At 41.5% G+C, this 23,244-nt stretch overlaps 1 protein-coding gene across 7 annotated transcripts in view; it reads left to right on the forward strand.

Moving 5' to 3' along the window:
• MCMBP (minichromosome maintenance complex binding protein) overlaps positions 1-23,244 on the forward strand; it is a 50,092-nt gene that overhangs the window by 25,505 nt on the left and 1,343 nt on the right. Inside the window, exons 6-17 of one of the 7 annotated variants that reach the window (XM_088019873.1) lie at positions 1,125-1,269; positions 3,849-4,000; positions 5,764-5,864; positions 10,097-10,275; positions 10,652-10,775; positions 11,874-11,991; positions 14,924-15,089; positions 15,990-16,123; positions 17,040-17,204; positions 20,191-20,279; positions 21,780-21,852; positions 21,934-22,692. In XM_088019873.1, the coding sequence (XP_087875999.1) occupies positions 1,125-1,269; positions 3,849-4,000; positions 5,764-5,864; positions 10,097-10,275; positions 10,652-10,775; positions 11,874-11,991; positions 14,924-15,089; positions 15,990-16,123; positions 17,040-17,204; positions 20,191-20,279; positions 21,780-21,852 (1,446 nt within the window). In that variant the 3' untranslated portion in view covers positions 21,934-22,692. Of the gene's footprint in view, positions 1-1,124; positions 1,270-3,848; positions 4,001-5,763; positions 5,865-10,096; positions 10,276-10,651; positions 10,776-11,873; positions 11,992-14,923; positions 15,090-15,989; positions 16,124-17,039; positions 17,205-20,190; positions 20,280-20,645; positions 21,728-21,779; positions 22,693-23,244 lie in introns of those variants that run through there. The other 6 variants (XM_088019874.1, XR_015767095.1, XM_028121831.1 and 3 more) reach the window with 6 other exon arrangements.

The following is a 23,244-nucleotide window of genomic DNA, read 5'->3' on the forward strand; positions in this document are numbered from 1 at the left end:
ACCCTGGGATCATGACCTGAGCCAAAGGCAGATGCTTAACCAACTGAGCCACCCCAGGTGCACCTCCTCTATCTTGACTTTTAAAATTGTGAATTTTAAGGTTTAGAGGGAACATAACCTTAACGTAATAAAGGCTATATATAAAAAAAAATGGTGAGTTTTAGATTGACTTTTTAGTGCCCTTGTCTGCTAATACCGATATCAGAGTCATCTCTGGGTTTGTTTTTATTGATTATTTTTAATCCTGATTGTAGGTCATATTTTCTTGCCTCTTCATGTATAACTAGTAATGTGTTCCTGTATGGTGATGTACAACATTGTAGAGAGTTTGGTTTTGTCTTCCAAGAATGTGGCATTTTGTTCTGACGGGCAGGCGATTTGAGTGGATCGCTTTGACCTTGTCATGGCTTGATTTGGGATTTGTTAAGATGGGTATGGAATAGCCCTTGGTCTGTAGAACGTAGTCCTTACTCTTGAGATGTGCTATTTCTGGGTCACACCTAAGTGCCCAAGATGTTCATAAGGGTCCAGTTCTAGTATTGTACAAATCCAGAATCTCCATTTAACTCCCAGCCAACTAGCAGTTGTTCCCTGCTAGCCCTCAAGGACTTGTACATCCATGGTTTTATGTTTAGCCAGAGACCCAGATGGAACCTGCACAGGTTTCTGGGTCCTTATCTGCAACTCTTGCCTCTCTCTTACTGTTCTGCAACTTCCAGTTGCTCAGCAGCCCTGAACTGTGTGGTCGGTTTCTCTACACAGCAAGGGCAGGGCCTTCACTTCTTTTTGTTGCAGTTTGGGAAATGTTCCCAAGAGAAAACTGGGAAGATTGTGGAGTTTACCAGTGTGTTTCCTTATTCAAGGATTATAACCTTATGTTCCCTTACGGTGTTCAGTGACTGAAAACAGTTGCTTAAGTCTTTTGCCCAGTTGTACAATTTCTTTATAGCACAGGTAGGGGGGCGTGAGGTTAAGCTGCTACTCTCATGATCAAAACTGGAAGTCCAGTCTTTTAAAAGGATGTTTTAATTTTAACCAAATTGCCAAACCAATAATCTTTTATTAGCCCTGTAATTAGGATATTCCTCAATTCATCGTAGATTTTCCTTAACTTTTCATTTAACGCCTATGTGAATGCAAACCAAGCTCGAGTTAGTCCTTCAACGTCCTACACTCCCAGTCGTCACAAGAGGAGTTACGAAGATGATGAAGATATGGACCTACAGCCCAGTAAACAGAAAGACCAACACGCAGGTGCCAGGCAAGCAGGTAATGTGTGCCAACAGGCTTTCTGTACATTTCTCTCTCTCATCCATTTTCAGAACTAATTGTTGTATAATTTAGCTCTAGATTTAGGAATTGACAATGATTTGACAACCTTGCGTTCAAGTTCATCGCTGTTATAAACAGTTTTGAGGGTTTCTACAGTACTCTTTGGTCAAACTGCTTCATAACTGAGCAGTTAGGCATCACTTCGTGAGAAGTGTCTGCTTTCCTATTAGTTTGAAAGAGTCTCAGGTTGTTAGTTGAGAAAGGTCTTTTTCTCATTCTTTATATTTTTATCTCAGCTCCTAAATAATATGGAAGCCTAGTATTTTATCCTGAAAATGTTTTTTTTTAATATTTTTCTGAAAACATCCTTTTTTTATTTTCCTTTGAGATAGTAGTACTTTATTTTTATTTTTTTTTAAAGATTTTATTCATGAGCAAGAGAGGCATGGAGAATGTGTGCACGCGTGCACGCAAGGGGCAGAGGGAGAGGGAGAAGCAGACTCCGCACTAAGCAGGGAGCCTGACCCTGGGATTATGACCTGAGCCAAAGGCAGATGCTTAACCGACTGAGCCACCCAGGTGTCCCAAGATAGTGGTACTTTAATTTATTGAGATTGAAAACATAGAGGAAAACCATGAAATTGTGGTGCACTAGGTAACTTTGTCCTCAACTTCAGAGCAGAGAGCCCTTAGAATAGTGACAGTTCTGTTTGTTCTATTTACGTACATTTGTAGTGGTTTGTCTTAAAACATGCTGAAAGCCCAATAAATTCTGATTAACACAGGGGGATCAAAAGTTGCAGTATCTAAGAGCATGAGACAGTTTCAGAATTGGCATATTTCATTCTTGATTTCACCAGTCACAGTGTTTAGGAGTAGTGAGTATCTTTATTGTGGCAGGTAGATAAGTTTGTCTTTATTCCTACTTTTGTGTCCAGTCACTTCTCTTTAGGACCATCATCAGAGGGCAAGTTGAAGGGCGAGGGGGTCAAGTCCGTCTAGTCAGGGGGCATCTCTAAGATTGGGTTGAGAGTGGTTAACAAAGAATTACTAATGAATTTCATTTAACCATTTATTTTCCTATTTTATAAGTTAATATTACTATATTTCCTTAGAGCTAAGGCATATTTTAATGTTCTTAACATCGGAATGTTTTATAGTAAATCTGTACAAATGTGGGGGTGTTCTTTTTCTTCACCCACCCCTCAGATGTTTATTAAAATTAATGGTGTATCATAACAATAAGTAGCATTAGAATCCAGGATATATGGTAATTCTGTTATCACCTAAGCAACTGATGCTCTCTCCTCTTTTTTGCTTTTATTTGGATGTTAGACTGTAGGGTTTTTTGTACATTTGAGTGCATTATTTACAGCGTAACTTGTTTGTCAGTTTCTAGGTAATCTTTCAAGCTATATATTTAAAAAAATTTTTTTTGAGATAAGTGTAGATCACATGTAGCTGTAAGAAATAAGTTTCCCCTGATGGTAACATCTTGTATAATTCTAGTAGAATATCATAACCAGGAAATGGACATGGCTACCACCCACCGACCTTAGATTCACATTTCCTACACGCGTTTATTTGTGTGCGTGTATTTTGTTCTGGGCAGTGTCATCACGTGTAGACTCATTGGGCCACTGCCACAGGACCCAGAACAGTTCGTTGCCTGCATCTTCCGAGTTGTCCTTTTAAAGTCCCGCCCACTGCTCTCCTGCCTCTCCCCTCCCCACAAGTCCCTTAACCCCTAGCAAACACTAATCCATTCTTCATCTCTACACTAATGTTATTTTATTGCAAGAGTGTTGCATAGTCAGGTATACTTCAATTAAAAAAAAAAAGATTCCGGTCTAGCATTAATCCTAAAAAAAAAAAAATAAGTTACGTAAATGGAAGCATATAGTATGTACACTTTGTGGATTGGCTTTTTTCATTCAGCAAAACCTGAGATCCATCCAGGTTGTTGCGTGTATCAATAGCGTATTCCTTCTTACTGCTGAACGATGTTTTATGGTGTGGCAAGCCGTCTGTTGATTCTAAATAGTTATAAGCCCTAAGCTATGACCACTTCAGGGATAGAGGGCATTTTTAAAATCATCTTTGTATCCCCAACAACTAGTCTGATTCCTAGTTACACAATGGATGTTACTAAGTATTTGGTAAATGAATTTATTGCTATATGGTTTTATTCTGCGTAATAAGTAGAAAAAGTAATAATGTTCTACTAAGGTGGGTTTGTTGTCAGTAGACAATGTATTTCTTAGGTTAAGGATGTCAAAGTAACTGTATTAAATACTAACTTTTAAAATAGTTACACTTGAGATTTGAAGGGGGGAGTTTTTTGCCATTTTATTGTATCGGAGAAATTAAATTTTTCAGATCTTTATAATCTTTGTTCTCTTTTAGGTCAGACAAAGGCTTTGTTAGCATATGTACTTCCTTAAGAACTATAACAGCTTGAAGTTTTTGAGTTCAGAAGCATCATTTATATCAGACTTGAAAGGCTCTTTAGGAATGTTCTTTCTTTCCAGGAAGCCTTAAAAATGACTAAGTACAGTGCTGTTCTTTGAATTTAGGGAGTGTTGGTGGTCTTCAGTGGTGTGGAGAGCCAAAACGTTTAGAAACTGAAGCTTCTACTGGCCAACAGCTGAACTTCTTGAACCTCTCTTCTCCCTTTGACCTGAATTTTCCACTGCCAGGGGAGAAGGGCCCTGCATGCCTTGTGAAGGTACTAAACCTTTTATACACCTGACCTTAACATAGATGTGGAATGTGTCTTGGAAGTTAACCTGGAGTACTCTTAGTATTTGTGTTTGTTTTCTGTGGCTGCTGGAGCAAATATTCACAACTTTAGTGCCTTTTAAAACAACAAAAATTTATCATTTTACAGGCTTTAGGTCAGAAGTCCAACATGGATCTCACTGAGGATAAAATCAAGGTGTCCTTAGGGCTGCATTCCTTTCTGGATGCTCTGGGGGAGAATCTGTTTTCTTGCCTTTTCCAACTTCTACGAGTGCTCACATTCCTTGGCTTGGGGCCCCTTCTTCCATCTTCAAAGCCAGCATGTTTTCATAGTCACCTCTCCCTCGGACTGTAGGTAGGAAAGATTCTCTGATTTTAAGGACCTTCGTGATTAGATTGGGCCCAACTAGATAATCCAGGATAATCTCTTCATCTCAGGGTCTTGAATTTACATACATCCCTTTTTGCTTGTAAAGTAACATTCACAGATTGCAGGGGTTAGGATGTGGACGTCTTTGAGGGGCCATGTTCTGCCTACCACGGCATTCTTGAATTGAAGAATATGGGGCGCCTGGCTGGCTCATTCGGTGGAGCCTGTGACTCTTGATCTCGGGGTTGTGAGTTCGAGCCCCATATGTTGAGTGTAGGGCTCACTTCAAAAAAATCTGAAGAATATTTCGAACACAGAAGTGGTACAGTTTTTTAATTCATGTGTACCTCCTATGTCATTTCCAGCTTCCAACAATATCTGACATTTTCAACATTCTTCTCTCATCAAAATCCATTTCTCATTTGTATTTAAAATAGAAGGAAAAAAATCTGTTGGTAGTTTGTTCTATCTTGCTTACGCTGTTTTTTTGATCCTGGTAGGTGAAACAAGCAATATAAGTTTCAGAAATGATCATTGAGAATTTTCATTCTTTGATTTTGTGGTAAACTTAAATGGCCCTTCAGTTCTTTACCACAGAGACCAGAGTGAGGACAGCTTTCCTGCCATGCTTCAGTTCAGCCTCACCCCGAGGAGGCTTTGACAGTTACTAGAGTCCATCAAAGACCGACAACTTTGAAAGTTTTATTGTGAAAACCCTCATGGCCTGAGTTTTGTGTTAATCCTAATGGTGCATCCCGTTGGTGAATAAGTCCAAAGTTAGTAATCCTGGTTTTTTTTCCCTTTCTCTTGGTGTACTTAATAGATTTTGAGGTAATGCAGGTTTTTCTTCTTTTTTTTTACGATTTAATTTTTCATTAATTTGAGAGAGGAAGAGAAAGAGCGTGAGCACGAGCGGAGGGAGGGGCAGGGGCAGAGGCAGAGGGAGAGGGGAGAAGCAGACTCCCCGCTGAGCAAGGAGCCCAACGTGGGACTCTAGAATCCTGGGATCATGACCTGAGCCAAAGGCAGACGCTTAGCCAACTGAGCCACCCAAGCGCCCAGCAACACGTGTCTCTAATGTTAGTTGACCATCATCCTTTGGGAAAGCCTTTTCTTCGAAGTAATGTGGTGTATTGACAACAGACCTTGGTCTGGGAGTCAGGAGTCCTGTGTTTCAGTTGTTAATTGCTAACTAGGAGAATGACTTCAGGCAAGTATTTTACCTCTCTTGGTTTCAATTTGGGAAATAAAAGAGTTGCTTTAAGGTCCATTTCCTGACCTAAAAATCTAAGATATTATTACTTTAACCTTAAAACTAATATTTTAGATTTTTTTGGTGTTATTTAGTCCTAACAACGTGATTTCTTATGATCTATCAGGTCTATGAAGACTGGGATTGTTTCAAAGTCAACGATGTTCTTGAGTTATATGGTGTCCTATCTGTGGATCCTGTGCTAAGTATACTGAATAATGATGAAAGGTGAGTCTGTTCTTTTTTGGGTAACTTTATTTTGATACAGTTTCAAACTTGCAGAAAAGCTGGAGGGTAGTTACAAAGAACTTTCTCCCTTTACCCAGACTTACCAGTTGTTAACACTTATGCCCCGTTTGCTCTGTCATTCATTTGGGCTCTTACATATGCACATTTTTATGTACGTATGTGTTTATCTGAAACGAGAGTAAGTTGTGTACATTATCCCCTAAATACTCGAGTCCATATTTCCTTTTTTTTTTAAGATTTTATTTATTTATTTGACAGAGACACAGCGAGAGAGGGAACACAAGTAGGGGAAGCGGGAGAGGGAGAAGCAGGCTCCCCGTTGAGCAGGGAGCCTGATGCAGGACTCGATCCCAGGACCCTGGGACCACGACCTGAGCCAAAGGCAGATGCTTAACGACTGAGCCACCCAGGCGACCCTCGAGTCCATATTTCCTAAGAACAAAGACTTTGTCTTACACAGAGTACAGCTATCAAAATTAGGAAGTTTGCCATAAATACACAGTGTGCTAACCCACAGTCCGTACTTAATTTTACCAATTATCTCAGTCTTATTCTTTCTCGTGTTTTTTGGGTTTTTTTTTTCTTCTTTTTCCCTGATCCAGGATCCATAGGGTCACATGTTCCACTAACCTGGAATAGTTCTCAACTTTTGTCTTGACTGAACTTGACACTTTTTTTTTTTTTTTTTTAAGCTTAACAAAAATTCATTTCTCACAGTTCCGGAGGCTGGGAAATCCAAGAGTAAGGTGCTGACAGATCAGGTGCTTGTGAGGGCCCATTTCCTGGTTTGCAGATGGCTCTCTTCCTGTGTCCTCGCATGGCAGAGAGCCTTGACACCTTTGAAGAGTACATCCAGCCATTTTGTGGAATATTTCAGTTTGGCTTTGTGTGATTCCTCATGATTAGATTCAGGCTTTCATATCAGGAGGCACGTAATGTCATTGTGCCCCATTACTGGTGATGTTAATTTTGATTGGTTAAGGTGGCATCTGCCAGGTTTCTGTCCTATAAAGTTACTGTTTTTCACTTTGTAATAAGTAATTTGGAAGGAGGTACTTGGAGACTACATTAATATCCAGTTTCTCATCTTAACTTTCATCAACTTATTTTTTTTAAATTTTATTTTGTCAGAGAGCGAGTGCGTGTGCACAAGCGGGGGAGCGGCAGGCAGAGGAAGAGGGAGAAGCAGGCTTCCCGCTGAGCAGGGAGCCCAGTGTTGGGCTCGATCCCAGGACCCTGGGATCAAGACCTGAGCCAAAGGCAGACGCTTAACTAACTGAACTACCCACGTGTCCCTCATCCACTTATTTTAAATCCATTGATGATGATTTTTTTCTTTTAAAGATTTTAGAGTGAGCATGAGCGGGAGGGGCAGAGGGAGAGGGAGAGGGAGAGAGAATCTCAAGAAGACTGCACTGAGCATGGAGCTCAATACGGGGCTCGATCTCACAACCCTGAGATCACAACCTGAGCTGAAACCAAGAGTTGGACGCTCAAACGACTGCACCACCCAGGTGCCCCTATCCATTGATGATTCTTGAATCAGTTATTACCAGATGGTGATTTTCTATCTCAACCATTCCTTCCACACTTGTTTATTGCCATTCTGTTAGAAGAGAGATTTTCCTTCTCTCTCATTTGTTTATTTAAGTAATTGTTTATGTCAGTGTGGATGTTAGTCTGGTGCTTGAGATTCGAATTTTCTCATTTGGCTAGTGGGAGTCATTGTAAGTAGGCTCTGGGTCCTTGCTGACATGACCTTATTTTTAACGTATCTTTTCTGACACATTATGCTGTTTCAACCTCATCTTGTCCTTCCCATGCTCCAGCTGCAGTATCAGCCATTTTTCTAAGGAGTATCAGTTTCTTTTAGGGAGGGATTTTATTTAAAAGTCAAGATCTGAGTGCTTGTGTGCTCATTGGTACCAGGATTGGTATTGCTTTTATTCCCTTTTAGTGGACAGGGCTAGGAAATACATATATACATACACTGTATGCATACAAATAAATGCACATTTATATACCCATACACATATATCTTCATGTATTTTCAAGTCTCTCTCTCAGAACTGTGTGTTCACAGTGTTTCTAGTTCCAATTCTGCACGCGGATGCTCTCCCTCCTCCATTCCCATGTTTATAACTCCTTCTGACAGAAAAGCTTGACTCTCATTATTCTCAATATATTCCACAGTGCAGAAGAGGTAATTTCAGAATGGGTAATCCATGCCACTGCAAAAAACAAACCTCATAACTTGAGTCCAAGATTGGTGTCCACTCCTTTTTATCTTAGAATAAGGTGTATAGTCAGAGTGCTGTGTCTAAAGTTACTGGGGTGAGTTTTCTTCCCCTTTGGTTCTTTCGCTCATTTTTCATTTTATGTAGTTAGCTCATTTGTTTCCATTGCATTTCACTTCAGAGTTTTTCTTCTGTCCTTATTGTTTTGATTTTTTAAGTATAGAAAACATTGACATTGTTGCCCAAATCACAGCTATACACAAAGAATGTAGGGGTGTCATCCCCCCTGCCCTGTTCCCATTCACCCTCCATAGGGAACCAGCCTGTTTTCTGCTTTCATCTTTCCTGTATTTTTTGCAAAAGTAAGTAGACACGTGTATATTTTATTCCCCTTTATTATATAAAAGCATGATATATGTATTCCTTTACACTTTCTCTCCACATTTAACAATATATCCTGAAAATCCAGATCTTCCTCATTCTTTCTTATTTTGTTTTGAGTTTGCCAGAAGAATGGAGTCATATCCCCCTACACAGTAGTTTTCTTGTTGAGTATTGGACGTTCATCTTGGTTTCCCTATAAGAAGAACTCACTTTTCACAGGAGGGGGGACAAAAATTTTAAACAACTTTAAAGAATTTTAAATAGCATTCCTTAATAATAGTATAGCAAATTGCTTGTCTTGGCTGTTTCTGGTGATGGTGCTTTTCCTGCTCCAGTCACTTCACTGGTTGAAGCCGCTTAGTGTACAGAGTGAGCCAGATGGCTCAGGGTGCCAGCCTGCTGTGGCCATTTACTGGCCATGTGACTTCTGCAGGGCCTGCGTTTCCTCATTGGAGACCAGGGTAGGTGAGGCGTACTGAATTGGTGTGTGCACAGTGAAGGACACTGCCCAACGTGTGGTCCAGACCACATAAAGGTTGTCGGCCTCCTTGTGTGTAGGAGGGTAGCCGTGGGAATGGGTGACTGTAGAGCAGCCTGTAGAGTCTGAAGTTCTAAACACATTTTCATGATTTGTTTCAATCGTATCATGATAAATCCGTTGTCTGCTAATTTATCTAGCATATCTGAAAAACTCACACTTTTTCACTGCTTGACTACTCACTATTTAAGGGGGGGTGTCGTGGAGGAATAAAATTTAGGAAAAGCAATTAGCAAGATAAGAGATGAATGGATCTTCCACACTGAATAATAGATACCTAATGGCTTTTGAGAAAAAGACCCCGGTTTGGGGGGCATGCTATGAAGTATTTCATGTTTCAGCTGATAAGGTGATTTCAAAACACAGATATTCTTTATCAGTGATGTGTTCTATCCCATTAATTGCAGTTACAGCATACTCAGTAAAAGTGTTCTTTTTCTTTCTTTTTTTAAAGATTTTATCTATTTATTTGACAGAGAGAGACACAGCAAGAGAGGGAACACAAGCAGGGGGGAGTGGGAGAGGGAGAAGCAGGCTTCCTGCTGAGCAGGGAGCCCGATGCGGGGCTCGATCCCAGGACCCCGGGATCACGACCTGAGCCGAAGGCAGATGCTTAACGACTGAGCCACCCAGGCGCCCCAAAAGTGTTCTTTTTCTTGAAAAACACATACATATCCTTGTATGACCTAACTAGCCTGAGATCTGTGTGACCTGACAATTGAGAAAGGAGCCATTTTCTGGTCTTTTTTTTTTGTTTTTTTTTTAAGATTTTCTTTATTTCACAGAGAGAGACATAGCAAGAGAGGGAACACAAGCAGGGGGAGTGGGAGAGGGAGAAGCAGGCCTCCTGCTGAGCAGGGAGCCCGATGCGGGGCTCGATCCCAGGACCCCGGGATCATGACCTGAGCCAAAGGCAGACCCTTAACGACTGAGCCACCCAGGCATCTCCCATTTCCATTCTTTAAGGAGATGTACAGGTGGAACCATTCTTGGCTTGAATTCCTCTTCTCAGAGATGTGTCTGGGAATTGAAGTTCCTGCCTGTCTCCGTAGGGACGCCTCTTCGCTCCTGGACCCGATGGAATGTGCAGATGCGGCTGAGGAGCAAAGGGTGCACAGCCCTCCTGCTTCGTTAGTGCCGAGAATTCACGTGGTGTTAGCCCAGAAGTTGCAGCACATCAATCCTTTACTGCCTGCTTGCCTTAACAAGGAGGAGAGCAAAACCTGTAAGTGTAAGTGCCAACGCCTTGGGAGCCAGAGACCATGATGAGCCCCTGCATGTGCAGGAGCTGCCTGCACCGTGTGCTCACGGTGGGGCTGAGCCGGCCAGATCCGCGAGCCGCAGGTTAAGTTTCTCTAGTAGTTGCTGTGACTCCGGGCCATTTTCCTTTGTGTTCATCCTCTCTATTAAAATGAAACCAAAAAAAGTTTACAAGCTGTCTTATTTTGAAGATTGGCCTCAATTAATGACCAGTATTTAAGTCTGCATTTGTTGTCTACTGACTTTAGTGCTGTGTTCCACTTGGGTTTTTTGTTTCCTTCGGAGCCTGAGACACTCGGGAGGAGCTGGTATGTGTGTTCTGAATGTGGTCTCCCTCCCTTCTCCAGTCGTTTCAGGTTTCATGTCTGAATTGTCTCCTGTCCGAGCAGAGCTGCTTGGGTTCCTCACACATGCCCTTCTGGGAGACAGCTTGGCCGCTGAGTACCTGATACTGCATCTCATCTCTACAGTGTAAGTGCCGTGTTCCCGGTGGCAGGCAGGGGAGGTGGGGTGTTGTTGAAAGTGGAAAAGAGCAGGAAGGTTGCTCAGGTAACTTCTGTGTTAGAGTTTATTAGCTTCATCATCAGCTGGTTTTTATTTGTTCAGTGTGACAAGTGTTACACGAAATCACAGATTCCTTTGTCCACCTTTTTTGTTTCACATTTAACCTTTTGTTTATGTCTCCCTTAAATAGAAGAGCCACAGTCAGAGAACCTGGCCGATGAGTAAAATGAGCTATTTTATTATTTTTTCATTCTGAAATCTCTATTTATACATCCCAAGGCTCTGCAAGGCCCAGCGTGCACACATCTAACTTGTATGCGGAGGTGCTCACCTCATTTCCGCCCCACTGCAGGTCTCTGCTTCCTGATTTCAGAAGTAGCGTGTGTTTTCAATGAGTTCCAGGAGTATAAAGAAACTGGAAATCGTCTGTGATCTCACCCACTTAGAGATCTCCGTTAGCACATTTGCCTCATCATTTCATCTTTTTTTGTTTACGTATATGTACATCCCTGCACAAATCTCCATTGTACTCTATAAACACCGATCTTGTTTTTTCATTTCATATATCTTAAACATTCTTCCTTTGTAATTCTTCATGAACTTTTTAATGGCTGCATGGCATTTCATCGTAGACTGTTTTCCTAGTTCTTTAAATGCTAGGTTTCCTTGTTTTCCTCTATTACATTTGACGCTGCAGTCAGCGCCTTTGTGCTCCCATCTTTCCTCGGCTAGGACTTCACACCACAATACATAATGGTTGAGCGCACAGGCTTTGGAGCCAAACCCTGTAGGTTCGAATCCAGCTCTCCTACGTCCCGCTAACCTGCCTCAGAGAGTCTGGAAATCAAATGAGACATTTAAGCACTCTGAACAGTCCCTAGCACATGCACACTGCTCATGTATGAGTACTGGCTATTATTTTTATTGCTGTTATTTTGATAAATGAACTGGTCAGAGTAATTTGCTTTATTTTTAATGACGATATTGTGCTGATCTTTGGTTGCTTTTCGTTGGAAATGAGGAAATCACCTGAATATCTTACTGGCTGGCATCTTTTTATTCTAGGTATACAAGAAGAGATGTTCTTCCACTGGGAAAATTCACAGTTAACTTGAGTGGTTGCCCACGGAATAGTACCTTCACAGAACACTTATACCGGATTATTCAACATCTTGTTCCAGCAGTAAGATCCATATAAATATTTATTAGAGATCTGAACACAGTGGGGCACCTGGGTGGTTCAGTCAGTTAAGTGTCTGCCTTCAGCTCAGGTCATGATCCCACGGTCCTGCGATCGAGCCCCACATTTGAGTCCCTGCTCAGGAGCCTGCTTCTGCCTCTCCCTCTGCCCCTGCCCACTCACTCCACTTGTGTTCTCTCTCACTCGCTCTGCTCTCTCTCTCAAATTAAAAAAAAGAAGAAACTTGAGCCCACTTTAAAAATCCATCTAATTGTCTTTTGTTCAACCCAAGTATTTAGATTTGAGATTTTAATAGATCTTATTAAGGGGAAACAAAGGCTTCCAGGTTCCATAATTTACATACTCACCCCTAAACATTTCACTTTTATTGCCTTAGCACAAATTTCTGTGACTCTAATGGCACGATTGCAAGTAAATCCCTTAAAATTATGCTCTCTCTTGATGCCAATTTGTACAACTTGGTATCTATCCTTTGTGTGCATTAAAATCTTAAATCTTTAAGTAAGCCTTAATTACAGGAGCATAATTCATTTAGCTGAGGTAATAAAGATCTTTATCTCTGTTGCCCTAGTTTTAATTCCTGTTTGGAAAGTTGAGCTGCCTTGTTTGCCAGGGCGTGTGGAATGCAGGGTTTGTGTGGTGGTGAGACATGGGGAATGAGCATGTGACTGGCAATGCTGATCACTTCTTATTTTGGAGATTTAAGAGGTTAAAATAGATCATTCATGTGACCCTGTCATTGGAGGGTAAATGCTAGCACTCTTCCAGGCCCTTCAACAGCAGTGGACCAAACAGACCAACATTTCTCACTCCTTTACTCACTTGACACTCTGAAAAAATTATTGAAGACTCGAAGAGGTGTAGTTTATCTGGGTTGTTTTTATTACCAGTGTACCATAGTAGAAATTAAAACTAAAAATATACTAAAATATTCATGAAAATAAATCAATTACATAGGAACATAAAGTATTTTTGAAACAGTAGCTATTTTCCTAATTCAAAAAACATTAGTGATAAAAGTGACGTGGTTTTAAATTTTTCCCAATCTCTTTAATATCTGGATTAATAGACTGCTGGATTGTCAAATCTGTTTCTGCATTCAGTCTCTTGTAATAGGATGTTTTGAATGAAGTATATGAAGGAAAGCTGGCCTTTTTTGGATAACTGTGGGTATTTGATACCAGACTAAAACTGCCCACCTGACGTTTTCTTGAAGGATAGTTGCAAGTGTGAAACCTGTAATCTCCTCGGTGAACTTTTTATACTCTGCTGTAATAAATTCTCTGTCTTGTATATCAAATGAGTCTTTTATCCATGCATGATTTTGACCGCGTGGACTCCATAAAAGTGAATCAATAACTCCTTGGGAGTTCCCTGGACCACATTTTGGGAGTTACTGGAATAGTCAGATTTTAGATGATTGTGGGAGACATAACAGAACGTGTCGTTGAAGTGCCATGGGAGAAGAGTTAAGGCCCAGGAGAAGGGGACTAGGGTGTGCTGGACTAGGGTGGAGTTGCTCATGTATACAGTGTGGTCAGAGAAGGTCTCCCCTTCTGGGAATTTGGGGAGAGATTTGACACAGGTGGGGGCAAGCCACTTGGCTCTGTTGGGGGGAATGTCCGTCCTGTGAGAGATGGCAGAACAGGCACGGGGGCTCTGAGGCAGCAGTGTGCTCGGCAGGTTGGAGGCACGCTGGACAGGGGCCAGTGCGGCTGGTGTGGAATGATTCTGGGGAGAAGGGGGTGAAGTCCGAGCAGCTGCCTAGCGCACTTACTTAGGACACGAGTTACATTTTAAATGTGAAAGTTAAATGTGGGAGGTATTTCCTTTTTGATCTTTTCATTTTGCATCGCTTCGTAGTGAGCTTGTGTTAACTTTTTCATTGTTACCATATCCACTCCCTTCCATTCCTCTTGTGTGTTTATGTCTAGTGCCAAACTCTTTCTGAACACTTGGCACGTTCATATCTTGTTTAGTTTTCACAGTGGGTTCGGTATGAGCGACCTACTTTTGCTTTCGTGGAGCTAGACCCTGTCATAGGCTCCCTTGTGTTCTGATGACTGTGCTTCTGTAGGGCTTGTTTGCTTCTGTCTATAATGTGGTCCCAGCCCTCTGCCCATTTTCTTTGAATCACTGAGCCACAGTACAGTAATCCTGTAAATTCTGAAAGTTTCTCTCTTCCTCAGCACCCTTCTCCCCAATGCCGGTCTCCACCCTTACCACACATACTTCTTTTTAGGCTGGAGTGATAGGAAGGGAGTGTGGAGTGTAAAGCAGGGTGCAGAGGGCCTTTGGTGGGCACAGGGAGGCAGAGTGGGTGCAGAGGGATCTAACAGATCCCGTGCTAAGATCAGACGAGGCAGCCTGCAGCACGTTCTAGGACCCGCCATGCCTGGGCCCGGCTTAGTGTGCTCTGTTCCTCAACTCCCTTTGGGACAGTTTGTTCCCTGGTCTGCGGGTGCCTGATGAATGTGATTTTAATTCGAGGAGCACCGAAGAAAATTAAGCTTTTCTTTCCCCATCTTGAATAAATATTTTCTGTTTTGCTAGCCTGTGGTCGTGGTAGGTAAAAGAAGTTAAGCTTTTTGAATATTTGGTAAATGTATCTGAAGTATCTGTCATTCGTTTCTGGTTCGCTGGTAAAATAGAAATTATTTAAGAATACTGAATAAAACAGTTGAGAATAAAACAGCCCATAGAATTAGTGCGATTCTTATTTAAGATGTAGGTTTATTATTTAAGGTCTTTGTAAGATTTTTGCTTTAAGAGCTCAAGAAGCCATGAAACTACATCCTTAGAAATTGATAAGACCTTTCCTTATACACATATGGAAAGTATTTAACCCCAAATATGTATTTTCTTAAAACAGGGAACCTTTGCTCCTTGCTCATTAAAAAATTTCTCTTTGCAGTCTTTTCGTCTGCAGATGACTATAGAGAACATGAACCGTTTGAAATTCATCCCCCACAAAGACTATACAGCCAACCGCCTGGTCAGCGGGCTCCTCCAGCTCCCGAGCAACACTTCCCTTGTGGTTGACGAAACTCTCCTAGAGCAAGGGCAGCTGGACACACCGGGTACGAACGGGCCGTCCCCCTTCGTGTCCAACCTGCCGTGAAAGCAGCTTCGGTGGTGCCTTGTAAAGAACCACCGATCCGAGATACACTCACATTTCACAAGTATTCAAGATCGAGGCGTGCCGTGTGGATTGGTATAATGTGGGGATTAGAAACTTACAGACTGTGTACCTCCGCTGCATTTTGTCATAGTGTGACGGTAGCGACGGGACAGGGACGTCACAAGGAGCCCTGGAGAGGCTGAGGAGGGAGGAGAGTTTGCCTTCAGTCCTATGTTAGCTAAAAAGAAAAGTGTAGAGAAGATCTAGTAAAACATTTTTTACTGCCCAATGTGAAGTTTAAAATTTGTTTTTCGAAGAATCTCTGAAAAAAAAAAATAGGTTGGAAGGTTTGAAGTAACTTTAGTTATGGGAACTTTTCTAAAATGGTAAGGAAGCGGACTGCTTTATTTGTGCTCAGATGAGGATTGAGAAGACACTTTGCTGGCGGTAAGTTCAAGAGGTAAAGGTAGAAGAAAAAATAGTGTGGACGGGGTATCCTTAAGGCACAGGTGAGTATAAAAATCAATAATCAGTTCTACCGTATTGTTCTAGACCTGGGAACACACCACATAGAAAGTGATTGTACTTACTGGAAACCTGTCTTGTGCCCAGTTGCATACCAGATGCTAGATTAGATTTGGGGGGGTCTTGGCCCCAAAATACATTTGTTTGGCTTGACCAGTATTGTCTGTGAAGCCTCTTAGTGAACATTTAGCTTAGAAAGTTGAACAGTGCCTGAGATACTTTTTTTTTTTTTTAAAGCAGTAGAAACCTCATGTCTTACATAGCGTCAGTAAAACCAGTTTGTTTAAGTGATTAAAATGAAGTAACCAAAAAATTATTATTTTTTATTTTCTAGGTGTTCATAATGTGACTGCCCTGAGCAACCTAATAACTTGGCAGAAGGTGGATTATGACTTCAGTTACCACCAGATGGAATTCCCCTGCAATATTAATGTTTTTATTACTTCGGAGGGGAGATCACTCCTACCGGTATGATGAGACATTTTAAGATGCAGGGAGGTTACATTAGAAAGATACCTAAATTTTTATTTGTTTCTTGGTATAGTTTATTATTGAGAAGTTAAAATTGTTTCAAAATTGGGGCTGCTGATTATCAGTAAGAGAATTAATTATTTTGTTCCTGCCTTGAGGATGAAAAACTATCTGTGAAGAACCAGATACGGCAAATCACAAGACAAGCGAAGGGAAGGTGTTGGTGGCAGCAACCCCCACATCTAGGCATAGAAAGTAGAAGCTGTCTATAAATTGTCTGATTCACATCTAGACCTTCGTTCTTAATGCCTCGGTCCCATTGTTTTCCGTCAATCTTATGTGAGAAATATTTTAGAGTTCCTTTTAAAATGTTCCTGATGACATGGTAATTATTTTTATGCTTTATGGTGAAATGCTCTGGTAAATCATTAGAGTGACTGATGAAGAGAGCTTTTAATTGAGTTTCTTCATGATGAGAAGTACGCCCAGTTGCTTAAAAGGTGTATAGTTTCTCTGTAAACTGGTGTTCACTAGTGTGGCCCATGTGTAAGTTTTCTGTGGGAAAGTGTGATTTGCTTTATGTGGTTTCTAGAAAGGCAGATCAGTAAGACATAGAGTACATATTCCAGGATTAAAGAAACCTTGAAAACATTTTAATTAGCTGTTTTTTAGAGGTTGGCTACCTTTTTATGTGTTTACTCATCCTGTTGAGGATGTGTAAGTATAACCAAAGAAAGGCTCGCTTTTGTAATTATCACTGAGGGAGTCACGGTCCTTATAAATTACTGTTAAAAAGTGACCTCCCCCCAGTGACCTCCTGATTCCTTCACCCCTGATATGGACAAAGCCTCCTCCTGAAATTTCGGATTAATTTAGGAACTTGGAAAATACTGTGTCCTGGTTCTCTCTCCAGGCAGACTGCCAGATCCACTTACAGCCCCAGCTCACGCCCCCAAACATGGAGGAGTACATGGACAGCCTTCTGTCCGCCGTGCTGCCCTCCGTGCTGAACAAGTTCCGCATCTACCTGACCCTTCTGAGGTTCCTGGATTACAGCATCTCCGATGAGATAACCAAGGTGTGTTTGGGGTCAAAGAAACGATTTCCCTGTGTTGATTTAGACGGTTTAATCACCTTAGGTTTACTGTGACTGCTGGTGAGGTAAGTTTGCTCTTTGGTCTCTGTATGTCTTTTGTCTATGGTGCACCATCAACGCATTTATAATTCTTGTTTTATGCTGTTGTCTTTTTTATTTTTTTATTTATTTTTTTGACTCGGATCAAGTTCTTTATTACATTCAGAGAACCAACCTATAAAGTAGGAACATAAAGAATGATGAGGTTTGGGGGGATGGAGTCAGGGGGAAATAAATATGCTGTTGTCTTTAAATCAGAGGGAAAAAGTTACAAGGAAAAAGACCTTTACACTGCTTCTTATATTTACCCATGTCGTTCCCTTTACTGGTCATCTTTGCGTGGATTCGGGTCACTGCGTGGTGTCCTTCCATTTCAGCCTGAAGAACCCTCCATGGTCCTTGTAGGGCAGATCTGCTGTGACAAGTCCTGTTAAGTTGTTGCTTATCTGGGAATGTCTTAATTTCTCCATTTTTGGAGACTAGTTTTACTGGGTGTAGAGGTCTTGGTTTGTAGACTTGCTCTTTAGCACTTTTTACATATGTCCTCCAGTTGTCTTTCGGCCCCTGTGGTCTCTGAGAAGTCCGCTAGTTACTGAGGAGAGGCTTCTTTGGGCTCGGGGTCATTTGCTCTTGTGCTTTCAAGACTTTCCTTGGCTTTGGACAGTTCAGCTGTGATGTGTCCGTGGGTGCGGAGCACTTCGAGTTTATCCTACTGGAGTTTATTGAGCTGCTTGGGTGTGCAGATTAATGCACGTCTTGGGGAAGTTTTCAAGAAATTTGGTGACGTTTTGACCATTATTTCTTTAAATTTCTTTCTGCCCCTTTCTCCCTCCTCTCCTTCCAGCACTCTGTGAGTGTTGGTACACGTGATGGTGTCTCACAAGTCGCTGAGGCTCTGCTCTGTTCATTTTTCCCCCTCCCTTGACTTTCTCCTACACACACTGGACATTTGCAGTTGACCTTTCTGCACGTTTGCTGGACCTTCTGCCTGCTGCACAACGCTGAGCCTTATTTCTAGTGAATTTTCAGTCTCAGTTACATTGTTCACCTTCAGAATTTCTATTTGCTTTTTATTTTTTAAAGACTTTATTCAAAGACAGTGAATGAGCGAGCGGGGGAAGAGGGGCAGGGGGGGAAAGAGAGAATCCCAAGCAGACTCTGCGCTGAGCGTGGAGCCTGATGCTGTGCCCCCTTCCCACAACCCCAAGGTCATGACTTCAGCCGAAACCAAGAGTTAGACGCTTAACCGATGGAGTGACCCAGGCGCCCCCTACTTGCTTTTTAAATAATTTCTATCTATCTCTCTTGGTATTTTTTATTCAGTATGACATCATTCTCCTACTTTGTTTTAGCTCTTTATATGTGGTTTCCTTTAGTTCTTTGAATGTATTTAAAGAGCTGATTTAAAGTCTTTGTCTAGGGACGCCTGGGTGGCTCAGTCGGTTAAGCATCTGCCTTCGGCTCAGGTCATAATCTCCGGGTCCTGGGATCGAGCCCCACGTCAGGCTCCCTATTCGACACGCAGCCTGCTTCTCCCTCTCCACCTCTGGTGCGCTCTCGTGCACACCTCTCTCACCGTTTCTCTCTCTCAAGTAAATCTTTAAAAAAAAGTCTTTGTCTAGCAAGTCTGATATTTGGGTTTCCTCAAGGACTGTTTCTGTTGACTTCTTTGTTTCCAGTGAAGGGGTCCAGATGTTCTTGTTTCTTTCTATGTCTCTTCATTTTTGTTTTGAAAACCGGATATTTAAATGATAGGATATCTCTGCTCTGGTGGATCCTCCCTCTCCCTAGGGTTTGTTGTTGTGGCTTATTGCTTAGTGGCTTTTCTGAATGAACTCTGTGAAATGTATTCTTTGTATGCTGTTCCTGGAGTGTCTGCCCTGTTCGCTCAGTCAGTGATCAGATAGAAATTTGATTTCCTTAGATGCCTGGAAACAGGTCTCCCAGTCAAAGCCAAGGGCTGTGTGTCTCCATGGGGGCAGGCCTCGAACACTCTGGCAACTGTTTACAGCTATGACCCACCCTTCTTTCTGCTTGCACAGAGGTCACTCAGGATAGCTTAGGGCCTGCTCCGATCTTCTGAGGGTGTGCACGCCCCTTTGCGTGCATGTGGCCTTCTGCGTTCCTGGGGAGATAGAGCTAGATCGTCCTTTGGGGGCTTTTGGGAGGAGAAAAGTTCTCTTTTCCTAGTTTTTTAAGGGTTTTGGTTAGCTGCCTATTTGCCCCAACGACTGTCCAGTGCGTGAAGCAGCCAGGATGATCAGTAATTGCTTCTGATTGTTTTTGCTAAGTTCCCTGGGAGAAGAGGCTGTTCACACTGGGTAAGCAGAGTCAGGCCAAATAAACACAGCCTTGCACGTGGCTTCTCGCAGGGAACCACCAGTCATGAGAATGACAGATCTCAGGAATGGTGCTTTGAAAGAACCCTCTCTTGTGATGGCCAGGCTGCCCCTTTTCAGGGCTGCAGGGGTGGGGTGGGGGCGGATAGGGAAACTAAAATGCCTCAAAGCCCAGTGTTCTTTCTTGAACAAATGCTCCCTGTATTCCGGTTAATGTTCAGACTTTTGAAGAAGCAGATTCTGATAGTTTTTGCTAGTGTTCTTGTACCCTTCAATGGATAAAAATTCACTGGAATTTTCCGTGGCCCTCCCTCACTCTGCCACTTTTGCTGGCATTATTACCCTGCCCTGTTGGCCGTGCACATTGCTGGACCTAGATGTTTGGCCTCCCCCCGGGTCTGTCAGCAGCAATATCCCTGCAGGTGAGGCGTGGCTCTGTTAGCCTCATCTCCTAAGAAGCCTGAGCAGCAGGGCTGACTTCCTCATTTTCGCATCAGCCGATGGACCATGTTACTTTGCTTCTCCCTACATAATGCATAGCGTTTCTTCATAAGCAGTGGTGTTGCAGTCCACTTACTCTCTTGGTACAGGCAGTTGAAGAGGACTTCGTGGAAATGCGCAAGAATGACCCTCAGAGCATCACTGCTGACGATCTCCACCAGTTGCTCATTGTAGCTCGGTGAGTAGTACGTGTCCATAATTGCTGTTTTAGGAAGCTCTGTATGAACCTCCCAATTTTTAGAGGAGTAACTGAGGCAGATTTCTACCAGTGGAAATGCTTTTCCTTTAAAATACCTTGTGAAAGGGCATAGTGAAGGGGGATTGTGTTTGGCCCGTGACCAGTGGAACAGGCTTGCCTTTTGTCTCTGAACTTCAAAGGTCCCTCTGTGGAAGTCTAACTTGGCTCTTGACTTGTATGTAGCTACCAGATGGTCTCGACCCCTAACCCAGTATTTCTAGGTTCTTTAAAAAGAAAGAAAGAAAGAAAAAGAACTAGGTCCTCTCCTAGGTCTAGACTTAAATCCGTTTCTGTGTTTCACGCCAGGTTTCTGTCTCTCAGTGCCGGTCAGACCACACTGTCAAGAGAGCGGTGGCTCAGAGCAAAGCAGCTAGAGTCTTTAAGAAGAACCAGGCTTCAACAGCAGAAATGTGTGAATGGAAATGAACTTTAAAGATCTGACAGCTAGGAGAGTAGTGGGCAGATTGTAGCCACATTATTGTAAAATTCAAATACCATTTATACCACATTGTTTTGTAGATACTTTGTATCAAAAACCAATGACTTTTCCTGAAATCAAGCCTGGTAACATCTGAAGTTTATATAATATTCAGTAAGGGCTTTTACCTTACTGATTTTATGGAGCTTTTGATTGTTTTATAATTATATAAATTAGTAACATGTACAAAAATGTATTTGATATTAAAAGTTTAATATTGATAATGTTGCTGATACCATTTCCTTAGTTTCAGCCAAGTCATAGGTCAGACTGTTGAAATGCTAATGTCAACTTCATTTGAAGAAATTTGTTGGAATTCCAAAGTCAGAGGAGTTCAGATTTTTACAATGTCTTTCCAATTAATGGTGGGTCTGAATGTGTTTAGTGGTCCAAGTTTGGGGAATGGGGTATAGCTGCCATTAATTCACATGACTGTGAAATTCTGTAGTATCATTTCCCAAACATTTGACCACAGAAGTTTTTTCCACTTAACAGTTGTTAATAACCTGCAAAATTAGTCTTTACATGGCAGTGGTTCCCAGACTTTTGGATTTCATGGACCAGTAACATTTCCAAAAATTTGGGGGACAGGGTTGCCAGTGTATTTTGCCAAGTAATCTGAAAGAAACCACTGTATTATCACCATTTTTTTTTTTCATAAAAGGACAGTCTCCGAATAAGAGAGTCCTTTAAATGGAATAAATACAGCTTTTTTGGAAAAAAAACACTACATTGTCCTTTTTTTCCCCCTCATTTCACCCCTGTGCATTTGGGAACCACTGTTTTATGGGACTTAAGGGAATGCTGTCCTAGGATAGGTTGTTTTGCCCAAATAGGAAGAAAGCAAACAGTTAACTTTTTAAAATATGCCTTCTGTAGAAAATAAAGTTTTAAATTGTTTTCCTAATAATTGTCATTTAGTTGCTTTGATGATTGTATTGGATTTTAAACTTTTGTGTAAGTTTTTCCATTAGTTCCAGATGTGTTAGTCAACGAACTTATCTACTAATCCAGGAATACCCAATAAAGCTATAGGTAAGTTTTTCCCAGACCAGTTACAGATTTAATATAAAAGTTTTTAGTTTTTTTTTTTTTAAGATTTTATTTATTTGACAGAAACAGAGGGAGAGGGAGAAGCAGGTTCCCCGCTGAACAGAGAGCCTGATATGGGAGCTCCATCCCAGGACCCCAGGATCATGACCTGAGCCAAAGGCAGATGCTTAACCGACTGAGCCACCCAGGTGCCCCTAACGTAAAAGTTTTTAAAGTAACAAAAATATCATTACCAATACCTAGAAAGCAGTTTAATACAGTACAGTATAATTGTGGCATCAAGAATGTTTGAAAAGTTTAGACCATTACTTTTTTTAAGCTGTCAGTGTTATGTATGAAGATTAATGTGTTTTTTTTTAAGGCAGTAACTTACCTAGTGGGAAACAGGAGATCAGTTAAATGATTCTGTAAGTGCTCTTTTGGCACCCCCCCCCCCACTGACATTGCTAAACAAGGAAACAGGGTTAGCCTTAAAAGCCAAGGAATTCATTATGCCTAATGAACTGAAGTGAAGATTACTAGTTTAACTTTTCCTAAACTCAAATCTATTTTTATAAACTAATGTAAGTAATCTGTTTATATTTAGAATTCTAACTGGTTTTCATTTTTATAACTGGTAGACTAGACTTCCTTAACCTTTTAGAAATAAAATCAAGACTCAACTGGATTTGTGAGGATAAAATTCGAGTAGATTAGTTACCATGTGCTTATTGTGCCAATGTGAATTGTAATTTACCAAAGAGAAGTATATAATTTGCTTGGTCTTGCAGAAAAGTCCCCTTGAAAGGAAAACCCTCTTTGAAATAAACAAAACTTCCCAAATTATTAGTACTTTGGGTGGTTTTTCATGATTGTAAGACTTATCCCATGATGTGTGGGAAAAGATCCCATGCCCTCCTGGTGGGAAATCTTTACTGAAAGCTTACTGCGGGAGGTGGTGCAGCCTGGTGTCCTCCCACTGGCATCCCACTTGGGTAGGAGACTGGAACTGTGGGCTTCAGAACCCCCTTTCTTTTCTCCTTTGCTCTCACACACTGGACAGTGAAGTTTGAACACAGTACCCTGACTGGAATTAAATGTTGCCTTCTTTTTAGTTTTCAAAAATCTCTTTGGAAGGAATTTCGTGGAGCTTAAAGATACATGTATCACCTGACCTTTGCTTATATTTTCTATCCCGTTGTGCAACACTTTAATACTTTGAAGACCCAGAAGAAAAGTTAAGAACAGAATAAAACATTTAGTTTCAGTGTTTGGGTGTTTAAAATTTGATGGTTTGCGATGCACTTCATTTGTAAAGTCATATAATCACTTAAAAGAGGAAAATACTGGAAAGGCTGAGACCCAAGTGATCAGTTATAGCAAATTTACGAATTT

This window comes from Eumetopias jubatus, unplaced genomic scaffold, assembly GCF_037043125.1.
Source record: "Eumetopias jubatus isolate StellerSeaLion01/CBP00866 unplaced genomic scaffold, mEumJub1_p1.0 scaffold_17, whole genome shotgun sequence".
Classification (NCBI taxonomy): Eukaryota; Metazoa; Chordata; class Mammalia; order Carnivora; family Otariidae; genus Eumetopias; species Eumetopias jubatus.